The following is a 13148-nucleotide window of genomic DNA, read 5'->3' as shown; positions in this document are numbered from 1 at the left end:
GCCGAGTTGTTGCAAACGGCATGTTCCAATAAATTTTGCAACTGTCATTCTCAACAACCTGGGGAATATCTCCTGGCAGATAAGGCAGCACCGGTGTCACGTCAATACCGTAGCGGTGACGAAGATAGTAGTACAGTACTCTCAGGGCAGCATTGTGACGCTGGATGTATGCACCTCTCGCCTATTATTATTATTATTATTATTATTATTATTATTATTATTATTATTATTATTATTATTATTATTATTATTATTATTATTGTTTACATTTTAACAACTGTTTACATTTTAATTTGAAAGAATTTTAATAATTCTTTTTTTTAATTCGGCTATTTTAAAGCTAGCGTTATTTTAATAATTCCAAGTTTTTAACTCGCTGATTTTACTAACGGCTTTATTTAGGAATTTTATTTTTTTTACATGGACGTTTTTTCTTTTGTCAAATTTTATCATAGGCATAAATTATCTTTGAAATTATTTATATTTTTCTTATTTTAGTAATATCGTTTTTTACGTTTCGCTAAATTTACAAACGGCTAAATTTACAGATTTCAAAGTTTAGAGTTTAGAAACGGCCAAATTTAGAAGTGGCAAAAAAACTGTAAACATAGAAACCTACCCGAATTAATGCACGCGATTGTATAAGCACCTGAAAAAGTTCCACCATGTTTTTAGATGGCGCTGTTAGTATGTGTGCGCACATTTCACTGTTAGTTAAGTAGTATTAGTTTGTTACGCACGCAGCTTGAGGTTCACGAATATCGAGTCTTCTGCGTTACGACGGTTTCCATATTTGATCTTTTATAACACTGCTCTTGAAATGGCAGTCGGGAAAAATAAGGGTCTGTCCAAAGGAGGCAAAAAAGGAGTTAAAAAGAAGATGTGAGTTATAAATATATTGTTTTAATGATTCGCTATTGTTAAATTTAAATTATCGAGATTTTATTTTACATAAATAATTTGTGATGCTGATATTACTGGTAGATATTTTTTTTGGTTAGTTTCTCTACTACTATACACGTGTTTAGCGGTATACTGCTTCTTTATCAAATTAATTAACAAAAAATATTGTATTTATCACTTTGGAAATTGGAATTGAATATCATTTATTTACAATGCATATTTTTTATTACATTATAGTGTTGACCCGTTCACCCGAAAAGATTGGTACGATGTCAAAGCACCGTCCATGTTCACGACACGCCAGGTTGGAAAAACCTTGGTCAACAGAACTCAGGGCACAAGTAAGTTTTATTTTTTTTTCTCCAAACCAAGTTGCTTGGTAAATTTAATATATATAAATAAGAATAATTTTTCGATCGTAGAACACTCTGATACTTCACATAATGAGTAGGGCAATAATAAATAAAAAAATCTTTAACTTAAACTTAAGATTTATAATATTATTCTAGTATCATTATTGAATATTTTTATTTTGTATATAGTCATTTTATAAAACTGAAACATGTTTGACTTTTGAAACATCATTATAATAAGCTGCCACCTAATTATTGTAATTTGTCATTTCACTTAAATTGATGAATTATTTCAATTCATTGGAATTAATAATGATTATTAATTTATTTATTTTTTTTTTTTTTTTTTTTTTTTAGAAATCGCTTCTGAAGGATTGAAGTCTCGTGTCTTCGAAGTTTCACTTGCAGATTTGCAAAATGATCAAGACGCGGAACGGTCTTTCCGTAAATTCAGATTAATTGCCGAAGATGTTCAAGGAAGAAGTGTTCTCACAAACTTCCACGGCATGGACTTGACAACTGACAAACTCCGATCCATGGTAAAGAAATGGCAAACATTGATTGAAGCCAACGTCGACGTAAAAACAACTGACGGTTACCTCTTAAGAGTATTCTGCATTGGTTTCACCAACAAAGATCAACTCAGCCAGAGAAAAACTTGCTACGCTCAACATGCTCAGGTAAAAAAACAATTAAAATTTTAATTAATTCGCAGTTGAGACTCCATTGACATGAATTTAATTTCAGTGGATAATTTTTAATTGCGTAGATAAATGAACACTCTTACCCCGCCTTTAATAGTTAATTGTATAAGGCGTTAATATTGTGTAGCGACATTCATTATTAAATTCTTATTATTATTATTATGAATTTTTTTTCCGTTTTTAGAATCAAAATTTATTTTTACTCTCTTTCATTGTCATCTTGAGGATTATTCATTATTCAATTTAACAATTAATGTTATAATTTCTTCTAGGTCAGGAACATCAGACGTAAAATGGTATCAACAATCACAGATGACATTACCAAAAGTGATCTGAAGGGTGTTGTTAGCAAATTGCTTCCCGATGCCATTGCTAAGGATATTGAAAAAGCATGCCAGGGAATCTACCCACTCCATGACGTTTATATCCGTAAAGTCAAGGTTTTGAAGAAGCCAAGATTTGAGCTCAGCAAATTACTTGAGTTACACGGTGATGGAGGCAGCAAGACCAGCGAACCTGGCGAAGTTGGATCAAAGGTCGACAGACCCGAAGGCTACGAACCACCAGTTCAAGAATCAGTTTAAAAGATTTTTGTAATATCAATAAACTGTTTCATTGATAAAAAAAAATTAATCAGATTTTAAATAATTTATGTTTCCTTGATCATTAATTTTCAAATATTCTTTTATGTAGGAAATCAATATGTATTTTTTTTTTTTTTTTTATTTTTATTCTATCGAGATAGACATTTTAAAATCAAAATTTTATCTAAAATTGACATTAGATAATTAGAAAACAATTATTTTAATTATTTATTTATTTTGACTAATTTAAAAATTTTCAATAGAGATTAACTTAGTAATTTTATAAAAATTTAAGATTTATAAAACATTTACATCTATAACTTTTTATGGCAATTTAATTTATCTATTCAATAAAATACAAAGAAAAAAAAATGTTGAATAATTTAGTATTATAAAGAATACAAATTCTAATCTAAATATACAAAACACATTAATAGGTTTATTCAAAAAAATTTTAATTAATTTGAGAGTGTTGAACGATTTCTATAAAATCATTAAATAAATTTCAAAGAAATTTTTGTTTGCCATCTAGTGTGACAAAGAACGCCTCACTTTTTGAAGTGTAAGAAAAAGATCGATGTTACTCTTGATAATTAGAACTAAAACCGAAATTAGCCGAAGTAGGTTCTTTTACAGTCTTTACAATACATATATTCCATCCAAAATAACTTGTTGATTGGCCCAAAGTATTTAGTTCCAATGAGGTCGCTACTAAACTATGTAAAGATGTTTTGATACTAACCTATTTGAACTTGATCTGTTCATTTAGAAAATAATACTGAAGTAGTTGATTAAGAGAAAATTATATAAAGATTATTGTAAAAACTTAAAAAAATGGCTAATTTTAGTTTTGGTGTACCAGTTACTACAACAGCTGCCACTGGGTTTGGATCGTTTAGCACTCCAAAGTATTTATATCATTTAAAATACCATGTTTTTTTATAATTATTAAATATTTAAATGTAAACATTTTATTTTATAGACCAGCAACAGGATTCGGATTGCCTGCTCCTTCGTTCGGAGCAACTCCAGTAAGTGGAAGTTTAACATTCGGAACTGCTGCTGCAACTCCAGCAGCAACAAGTGCTCCAACGTCAAACTTTAGTTTTGGAATAACACCTTCCACAGTTACCTCTACTGGAAATCCGCCAAATACTGGGACTACTCCAGCCCCTCCTAGTTTATTTGGTACTCCAGCAACTTCGACAACTTCTTTGACGGGCCTAAATTTTGGAACTCTTGCTACATCAACTACTGCAGGCTTTGGAGCTACTACAAGCGCTCCAGCAATTGGTTTAAGTTTTGGAACAGCTACTACCTCTTCATGTTAGTATATAATAAATTTTTTTTTTTTTTTTTAATTTATTTATGACATTTTTAGTAAAAATGAATTTTTTTAGCATTACTCGGTAGTGCTCCTAGTGGAAATTTATTTGGAACTAAACCATTGGGAACATCAGTTGCTCCAACATCATCAACAACTAGCATTAATAAAGGATTAGGTGGTTTAGATGTTTCCTTAAGCAATAAAGGTTTTTCACTGGGTGGTACTGGTCCAACATTAGCAAAAGAAAACCTTATTCCAAATGAACTTACGCAAACTATTGAGAGCTTCAAGTATGTTACTTTTTTTTCATCTACTTTAATGTCTTGATTTTTTTTTTAATGATTGTTTCTTTGGAATTTTTTTTTTAGAGAATATGTTAAAACTCAAAAAGGGTTCAGTTCTGATATAGCAAGAGGTTCAGCTCGTCCACTTAATCGTTGTGCTGAAGACACGGCATCATTAATGGAAATGCTAACGACTTTAGGTGGATCTGTACAACGAGATCGTGCATTAGCAGATAAACTTAAACAAGACACTGCTAAAGCATTGCAAAATGCTGAAATCGCCCAAAGAACGCATGATACACCAGCTGGGCTTCAATATGAAAATACTGCTCCGTTAATGTTCTTCCTAGAATTAGTCGAAAATTTTGAACAAGATTTGATGTTATTTAGATCACAAATTGAGACCACGGAGAAACATATTCACACAATGATGACTCCTAGAGCATTAACACCACAAGGTATATCAAATAATTTTTTCAGATTAAATTCATGTTTCATTGTTGATGCATTTTAACACCATTAATAATAACGGATTGTCAACTAACTGTAAATGATAAAATTATTCAAGTTTATTTATTTTTATTCTAGAATTAACCATGGCAATGAATAAAATTCACGAATCACTAATAGCAGTTGCTGGCAGACTTCAAAATGTTCATAGTAAAGTACAACAACAAAAAGAACAATATCTTAATTTAAGGAAATATATTCTGAAAGATAGTACAAATGTATTTGAGGAAATCAAAGTTAATGGTAAAAATAATCGCCACAGTGTAGGAAAAATTGCAACAGGTCCTACGCCTTTTGGTCCAGGTGAGAGCAATAAATAATGAAAGCTTTTTTTTCATTGATTTCATATGAACGTTATATAAATATCATTTTAAACAAAATTATAGGAAATAAAAGTTTTTTATCATCTACAACATTAAATGCAAATAGGCAACCAAGTTATGGATCTGCAAATTCTATGGGTAAGCTCATAAATTATAATCTCTAAGATCTTCATATATGATTTTCTTAAGTATTTTCAAGAACTTAAACATAAACGCTGATGTTAATTCAATTGAGTATATATTAATAGTGTAAATTAATATTAGCAGTAATTTATTACTGATGAAATTTGGAAATTTTTTCTTAACTTAATCTATTCTTACTTTCGAATATTAATCAAATTTTTCAGCAAGTAAAATAATATCTCTCAATTTTAAGAGAATATTTCAAGTATAAACTTTATAAAAAATGTATTAATAATCATATTTTTAACTTAAGTTGGCCGACTTTTTAAATTCTTTAATATTAATCTAATAGTTTAAATCATAAGTTGTTTCATACTATAATTTTGCCTTTGCAGGAAATTAAAAAAGGCGTATTGTAGTTATTGAGGTATTGAACTTTTTGCCACTATTTTATTCATTTAATTGTAGCTACACACACAAGCTTAAAATAATAAAAAAAACATATTGAATGTTAATTAGTAAATTATTTTATTTTTTATAATTAGGAGATAATCATTAATATATTAACGTTTTGATTTTTAATAATTTTTTAATTACTACAAAAAAAAAAAAAAAATAGATAATTAAGTTGTAACTTACACAATAATATAAGAATCAAAAAACTTGTTGCACACTTCGAATTTAGAGATTGAAAACTTATCGAACAGGCGAGAAATTGAATTTATAAAAAATAATTACATAGTATAAATATGAATAATTTTAACATTATCATTTGATTAAATTTAATTTCAATTTTAATGTAATATCGACTGATTTGAAGTGTGCAAAATTGGTTTTATCAAATTTTTTTTGGTTGTGGTGATAATTTTTTTTTATTACGGTCTGTATGCTTCCATTCGTCAATAACTTTTAAGCACCACATTTTATTGTTTCATTCACATCTTTAAAAATCATTTATTTTTTAAAAGTACGAATATGCAAAACACTGAGAAGTACATTACTAATTATGAAGTCTGTATTTTGTCTGATGTTAAAAGCTCAAACTGTGGATTTATATTTTATTTTTTAATTTATTTATATAATGTCGATAAGTAACAAGAAAAAAAACCATTGACAGTTGAAATTTAAATTCTAAGGCAATCACTTTTGTTTAATTCTAGATGTAACCAATTAAAGATAAATTCATCATAATATTGCCGAATTTTTACTGTACTAAATTTTAAAAATTCAACATAATCGAAACCTTGAATCTTATCAGTATATTTCGTTGATTTGTTTCACTGATATAATTGTATTTTATATTTTTAACAATGATAGTAATGATTTGCTTTGAGTGCTTTAATACGTCATTGTTATTGGTTTAATTTATAAATAGTAACGCAATATATTCCTTATTCTTATTTTTAAAAATTAAATTGAATGGTTAATCAATTGACTAACGATATATCAATGAATAAAATAAAGCTCAGTTTTTAAAATTCAACATTTTATTGATAAAAAACAATTTCATTTAATACTATTATAAATTGCGACTCATAATTATACTAACAATTTTTATTTTTTAGTTTGGGGATCGACACTACCATCTGCGACGAATATTTCAATAAATAATTCAATGAAACCGCCAACAGCAAGTTTAAATTTCAATCCGCCTTTGAATTTGACTGCACCGTTGTCTACAAATGAATCAACTTCATGCTTTCAATTACAAAAACCACCAATTGGTAATAAACGTGGAAAACACTGATATAAATGAAGGGCATATTGATTGGATGAATTTAAAAATTCTAATCAAAATATGCTTTATTGTGAATGATTATGATGAATTAAACACATGTTTTTAGATAAAAATTTGTTTGAAAATATTTGTTACGACTGCATTCTAATATTTTTAAAGAATAAAAGTAACTAAAAACTAAAATGTTAATGACAATTCATTAAAGTATTTTTTTAAAGTAAATATGACAATATTAATAAGAAAAATTAAAAAAAAAAAAAAAACTATTTCTTTTATAAATGGAAATTAATAATCTTAATTTAAAATCTTGTTTATTTTTTTTTATAATTATCATCATGATATATTTATGAATACTCAAAAATTTTTAAATATGTAGATATAAGTTAGATTGTTTTTTTCTATAATTTATATAAGAAAATTCTTTAGTCTAAAATTTTATAAGAAAAAAAAATTTTAGAACAAATATATTATTTACAAAAATAAAATTTTTTCCTTCTATACCAAGTGATAAAGTTTTCATTTCATCAAATAGCGCCAACTTGGAGAATGGGAATGAAAAGTTGAAATGCCTCTTTTATATATGAAGTAGCATTAGTAGCCTAAATTAAATATAAAATATTAATATTTTATTTATATAATTTAATTAATCTAATCATTTAATATTAACTTGTGAACTTACTTCTAGAAAAATGGTTGTAATGTCAACAGAATCATTTGATTTCTCCGATTTTTGAGCCCGTTCATTAAGACACTTGCAAAATAAATTTGAAATTACTCCGATTTGCTGAGATAAAAGTACTGTTAACTGTACAAGTGCATCAGCTTCATTAACTGTACTGCGCCGATCTTTTATAAGAATAAGTTCAGCAGTTTTATGAAATCTTTCCATGCAGTAGGCGGTAAATTGTGCCAAATTTGAAATGGCATTTTGAAAAATTTCTCGATCAGACACTGTCGATTCTGGCTGTGATATATTTGTTATGTAATTTTGTGTCTCTTTCAGAATCTATAATAATAGCAAATATGAAATTAATTTATGTTAAGTATTTTTATATCAAATGAAAATAAACAATTACATACCTTAAATAATTCATCGAATGAAAGAGTAATATTAAGGTCTGCACAGAGAGCTTTTAATTTTTCCTCCAAATTGTCGTTATCATTTTCTTCATGATCATTCTCGTCTCCCAAATCACAAAGCTCTTTAACTTCATCTAAGGTTTCTTGAATAGAAATAGCTTCTTCCGAATTTAGAGCAATTAATCGTTGTTGAATGTTCATATCACTTTGTTTAGACAGCATCTCCAGTGCTTCTAAATGAATAAGACCTTGGAAATCATCAAACAAGCTTTCAAAATGAACCTTTTTGGCTTGTTCTTTTTCTTCAAAAGTTTTCTGTTCGTTTAGAGCTTTTTCTTTTGCTTCTTTTAACATATGTGACAAGATAGGTTTATTACTTTCATTCATGAAAAATGCTCTTTTCTTTTTTAAACCAGGATCACCTTCTTGAAGCACTTCCATAGTTTTTTTTCCAATTGTTTCTAGAGTACCTAAACCAGTATTTATAACTTTAGTACCTGTATTCTCAACTAATTTTGTTATTGAAGAGACTCCAGATATTAAATTACTGAAGTTCAATGACATTTGCTCCGTTGAATCTTCTGTATTTTCTGTAACATAAAAAAATGCATATATACACATTTTTTTATAGCTAAATTAATAGTCATACATATACTACTGGAAACAATTGAAGGAACAGAAAAATTTCTTTAATTTTTACTGATTTTTTAAAAGCTGTATCTTAATAAAAAATTTAAAAGTATCTTTTGCTTTTCAACCATAAATTTTTAATTGTTAAAATGCATTCAAAAATCTCGTTCATTTTATTACAATGATTTTATATTATTTTTCCAATAGTAAAATTTATTTCTATGATAAAAGTAAAAAATAGTTTACCAACAGATTTTTCATTCAATGTTTGTTTTTGTTCATGGTCCGTTGTACTTGGAGCATTAATACTTTCTTCAAGAACAGAAAGACCGTATGACACCTGACTGGTTAGATTTGAAACTCCTACAGAAGCGGTATTCAGCAACGTCGTAACACCCCAACTACCCCAACTTCCCCAACCTCCACTAGCTACGTTGCTCTTCTCTTTGCTCGTTGTTGTTAATTTATCAAGAACAGGTTTTAAATTTTCAGTATCAAACTCATTTATTATTTTATCTGAATCGCTGAGATCCTCCCAATCACCAGCCCCAAACACTTCTTTAAATTTTTTATTAGATTTCAATTCTGGCGGTACTTCATCTAATTCATCTATCGAAGAAGATTTACCAGTTGATTTATTCCACGAATTTGCTGGAAAATGATTAGAACTTTCACGTTCCAAGATTTTTGTTGCTCCATCATCATCTAGTTCAAAACATTCTTGATTTGAAAAAATTTTTCCTTCCTTTTCAAATTTTTTACTTTCTACATTAGAAAAATCAACTTCTTTAGTTACTCGTTTAGTATTATAAGATCCTATTCTGGATCCTAATTTTTTAACTTCATAGCTTCTAGATTTGGAAGATTCTTTTGATTTTTTCTGGATCTGTGTATTTTCTCTTTTGTCAGAATTTTTATTAACTTTTTTATCTGTATTATCTAGTGTATAAACTTGAGACAAAACATTATTTACTTTGTCTAAAGATGCATCTTTGATGATGGTATCACATTTATTAATTTCAGTCTTGTTTAATTTTTCAACAATATTATCAATATTATCTGTTTCTATATCTTCAGTAACTATTGGCTCTTGATTAGAAATTGATCCCTTTTGTTGATTATCATCTGTCAAAGATTTGGGTAGTGATGGATTTGAAACAGATGATGATTCGATTGAAACAGTTCGTTGTTTTGATTCTTGGCCAGTTTTATTGTGCAGTGTATTGTAAACATTTGACGTGTCATCAGCATCTGTTAGATTGTCATAATTTTTATTATTTATTTTAGAGCTCCATGAATTTTGTTTAACTGACGTTACACAAACATCATCATCAGAGTCAGAACTAATTGTTGAATTAGCTACCCATTCTGGTGAAGATTTTGGAGGCAATACATCACGAAATTCTATTTCTTCATCAGCACTTTCAAAATTATCACTGTCGGAGGTTGCCATCGGAATTATATGTACTTCAAGTCAAAAATGGATATTGATGATAATAATTATATGTTATGCGTAACAATGAATTAATTTCAAATATAATGTTTGCACTACTGTTTTGTTATTAATCAGGATTATTGTTTTTTTTTATTTGGTACATTTTTATGAAATATTTGAACGTATTAAATAAATATGTTGGAGATAAATAGAAAATCACGTGATGAACATCAAGTATGTAAGTATAGAGGTATTTACATACACATATTTACGTATAAGTATGTAAATATATGTATGTATGTATGTACGTATACTAATACGAAAACATTGAGTAATAAACGCTGACGAGGAATAGTATGTTGAGTCAAGTTGACAACTTAATATTTAATCATTTTCAACAATAAAATTTTACCGTCAGTAATTAATCAACTGTAAAAAATAATGAAACAATTTTTAAGAACAAATGAGGCTTGTATCGATATTCAACTATTCTTACAGACAGTAGGAATGAACGGAAATAGGACATATTTTGAGCAAAATTGTCATCCTATCAGAGTCTAACGTCACAATTGTTTGAATTGATTGTCACTGGATGAAAAATTTCAAATTGTATAAGTATGTATGATATAAAATTTATAAGCATGATTGTATTTGCAACAATTTATGCTGAAGTACTCCTGGTCCGAACGAATGTATAGCAACAATGGTCTACAACATATATGTCACACATACCTATAAGTTATTGTAATGTGTATTACATATTGTTATGTCCAGCGAGGTCACTAGATTGCTCGTAACGCCTCTTCTGGACTGAAGTGTGAGTTGTAGTCACGCGGGATCAATTTAAATTTGTTGTTGTTTATTAATTCAGTTTTTGATAATGGGATTTGTTAGATTAAATTAAGAAAAGGGGGAAACTTTAGTTAGGGGGACTGTTTTAAATGATAAATAAATAATTATCAGAGAGCTTGATTTTATTCAGTGGTTTCATCTACAGCAAGTGCTCGGTTACGGCTCTCAGGGAGAAGTGTTATTACAAGAAGTCTCGGTTTTAGGTCCGAGTTTTCCAGTTTCACTTCCTCCCTCTCTGGTTCACACCAATACACTTAACATATACATGTCTTCATCTAACGTTTACAGAACGCATACAATAACATATATTCGAATACACACTAATACTTATAACTTTTATATGTAGGTTTACTGTATACTAACTAGGTACCCACACACAGACATATGTGAGGGGCTGTCATGCTATCCTATATTATTCTTATACTTTAGATTCTTATATTTGTTAGTTACAATAGTTATTACTTTTTGGTGTTTAACTAATTATTTCTACCCTTATTATTTATTATAATATTATTCTTAGTCAGTATTTTACTATTATTATTATAGTATTATAATTGCATGTATTATTGCTTATTAAATATTAACAAAGTTAGATTATAATATTTCTTTATATATTTTTAGTGTTGCGGCTGTGGTCCGACTTGTGCCTTTTGTATCGCATTTGCCCTGTTCCTCACCTTTCTTTAGGCTCTAAAGACAGTGACATGGGAAAACCACAGGAAAAACCCATGTCGATACAAATATATACATCATATTAATATTAATATGAATCTATCATTATTTGGTTATTAATCCATATAAAAACTATCCTTTAGTTAAACTAAAACATTAATATTATTTAATAATTATAAGATATTCTAAAAGTATTTGTTTATTTATCTAACAAATGGTCCTAGTGTTGGTTGTTTTAAGGCTTTATGCTTTCTATTTCGTATTTATTATATCTCATAATTTGTGACCTCTTGAGAATATTTAGCTAAAATGATTTTAGTTAGAAAAACCCTTAATAAAATGTTTAACACGTGTTTTCCTTTTTATGAGTTTTCACAAAGGTCTAGTTGTTAAGTAACACGTGTGCATTTTATTCAAGTACTTTTATAGTTCTGAGAAATGTTGACAAAGTTAGTTGGTTGATTGTTTATTTAAGGAGATTACTATACTTTAACTTATGTGCTACAACAATTTTGTATATAAACAAAATGCATTATTTGTAATATATAATTTATTATAAATTAAGTTAAATAATTCAAATTATAGTGAATTTGCCGCGTAATGCATCAATTCGACATCTACTATATCATCGGATATAACACCTTCCCCGTAAATTAAAATTCGACATACATGTTATGTCGAATTTTCTTCAACTATAACTGTAATTGAAAGCCAAATGAAACTGCTGGGTAATGAATTAGTAATTTAGTATGAAAAGAATAACGAGAGTTTCTCCAAAATTGTTTTCACACATTTAAATTGCTTATACGTTACATCCACTCGGTGCTTCGATTTTAATGTTAAATTTTTATTTGAATATTTTTTTTTTTTTTTTTTTTTTTTTATTATTATTATTATTATTATTATTTTTTTTTTTTTATTATTAGTCAATAGGTATTGTTACAGACAGGACAGAGTGTTTACTTATTTCTAGGTACATGATTGTATATAGACATACACATACAACAATTTTACACATACATCCATGTAAACATATAACTTAAAGATATAATATATTTTAATACATGAAACATTGTACTATTTTATATTTACTAATCATAGATATGCCAGCTTTAATTTGTTAGTGTGAACTACTTTGGTTCGGGAAGGAGTTAATTGGATTGTTACGTTCCCATTGTTGAAAACCTCTGTAATTTTATACGGGCCGGTATAATTGGGGTCTAGTTTATTTGTCTTCGAATCGTTTACTAAAAATGCCCAGTCTCCTTCGGTAAATTCTTTAGGGTTGACTCTACGATCATAATACTCTTTGGATTTTAATTTTGCTCTTTCTAAATTTGCAGCAGCTTTTGATTGTGTTTCTCTTAATTTTATTACTAGATCTCCTAAATAATCGATGTAAGTTTTATCGTTACTCTCGCGAATAAAGCTTGATGGAAATTTGGCAATCCCCCCAAATATTAATTCATGTGGGGTAAATCCTGTACCTTCATGGATGGAGGTATTATAAGAAAACATTGCATACTTTAACCAGGTATCCCAATCCCGATTTTGGTCAATAAAATGTCGAAGATATTCAACCAATACTAAATGACTTCGTTCTAAAGAACCATTTGTTTGTGGATGAAAA

The 13148-nt window shown here is 28.2% G+C and overlaps 3 protein-coding genes across 4 annotated transcripts; 2 read left to right on the top strand and 1 right to left on the bottom strand.

Moving 5' to 3' along the window:
* Window positions 1-720: 720 nt before the first annotated feature.
* On the top strand, window positions 721-2605 carry LOC123261114 (40S ribosomal protein S3a). The gene is made up of 4 exons (XM_044722608.1): window positions 721-882; window positions 1141-1244; window positions 1614-1936; window positions 2233-2605. Exons 1-4 carry the CDS (start codon window positions 821-823, stop codon window positions 2542-2544), a joined length of 801 nt encoding a protein of 266 aa, XP_044578543.1. The 5' UTR covers window positions 721-820; the 3' UTR covers window positions 2545-2605.
* Window positions 2606-3260: 655 nt separating this feature from the next.
* Window positions 3261-6965, top strand: LOC123260950 (nuclear pore complex protein Nup58). 2 transcript variants are annotated; one of them, XM_044722347.1, is made up of 8 exons: window positions 3261-3452; window positions 3527-3870; window positions 3945-4161; window positions 4240-4613; window positions 4744-4968; window positions 5052-5126; window positions 5507-5538; window positions 6677-6813. In XM_044722347.1, the coding sequence occupies exons 1-7, from the start codon at window positions 3379-3381 to the stop codon at window positions 5512-5514; spliced, it is 1317 nt and encodes a 438-aa protein (XP_044578282.1). In that variant the 5' UTR covers window positions 3261-3378; the 3' UTR covers window positions 5515-5538; window positions 6677-6813. The 2 variants fall into 2 exon arrangements, with proteins under 2 accessions (XP_044578282.1, XP_044578281.1); XM_044722346.1 differs by lacking the exon at window positions 5507-5538 and having other exon boundaries at window positions 3262-3452; window positions 6677-6965.
* Window positions 6966-7223: 258 nt separating this feature from the next.
* On the bottom strand, window positions 7224-10701 carry LOC123260948 (protein FAM114A2). The gene is made up of 4 exons (XM_044722345.1): window positions 8806-10701; window positions 7930-8519; window positions 7529-7855; window positions 7224-7448 (listed from the first exon to the last, which is right to left on the bottom strand). The coding sequence occupies exons 1-4, from the start codon at window positions 10010-10012 to the stop codon at window positions 7374-7376; spliced, it is 2199 nt and encodes a 732-aa protein (XP_044578280.1). The 5' UTR covers window positions 10013-10701; the 3' UTR covers window positions 7224-7373.
* Window positions 10702-13148: the final 2447 nt, after the last annotated feature.

Source organism: Cotesia glomerata, linkage group LG3, assembly GCF_020080835.1.
Source record: "Cotesia glomerata isolate CgM1 linkage group LG3, MPM_Cglom_v2.3, whole genome shotgun sequence".
Classification (NCBI taxonomy): domain Eukaryota; kingdom Metazoa; phylum Arthropoda; class Insecta; order Hymenoptera; family Braconidae; genus Cotesia; species Cotesia glomerata.
The sequence above is the reverse complement of the archived record's forward strand: the minus strand, read 5'-3'. Positions and strand labels throughout refer to the sequence as shown.

Excerpts from the sequence above, each read along its gene's own strand:
- LOC123261114 (XM_044722608.1), top strand. The coding sequence starts at position 821 with ATGGCAGTCGGGAAAAATAAGGGTCTGTCCAAAGGAGGCAAAAAAGGA. Across the intron at positions 883-1,140 it reads AAAGGAGTTAAAAAGAAGAT|TGTTGACCCGTTCACCCGAA; the intron begins GTGAGTTATAAA and ends ATTACATTATAG. Across the intron at positions 1,245-1,613 it reads CAACAGAACTCAGGGCACAA|AAATCGCTTCTGAAGGATTG; the intron begins GTAAGTTTTATT and ends TTTTTTTTTTAG.
- LOC123260948 (XM_044722345.1), bottom strand. The coding sequence starts at position 10,012 with ATGGCAACCTCCGACAGTGATAATTTTGAAAGTGCTGATGAAGAAATA. Across the intron at positions 8,520-8,805 it reads ATTGAATGAAAAATCTGTTG|AAAATACAGAAGATTCAACG; the intron begins GTAAACTATTTT and ends TTTATGTTACAG. Across the intron at positions 7,856-7,929 it reads CATTCGATGAATTATTTAAG|ATTCTGAAAGAGACACAAAA; the intron begins GTATGTAATTGT and ends CTATTATTATAG.
- LOC123260950 (XM_044722346.1), top strand. The coding sequence starts at position 3,379 with ATGGCTAATTTTAGTTTTGGTGTACCAGTTACTACAACAGCTGCCACT. Across the intron at positions 3,871-3,944 it reads AACAGCTACTACCTCTTCAT|CATTACTCGGTAGTGCTCCT; the intron begins GTTAGTATATAA and ends GAATTTTTTTAG. Across the intron at positions 4,614-4,743 it reads TAGAGCATTAACACCACAAG|AATTAACCATGGCAATGAAT; the intron begins GTATATCAAATA and ends TTTTTATTCTAG.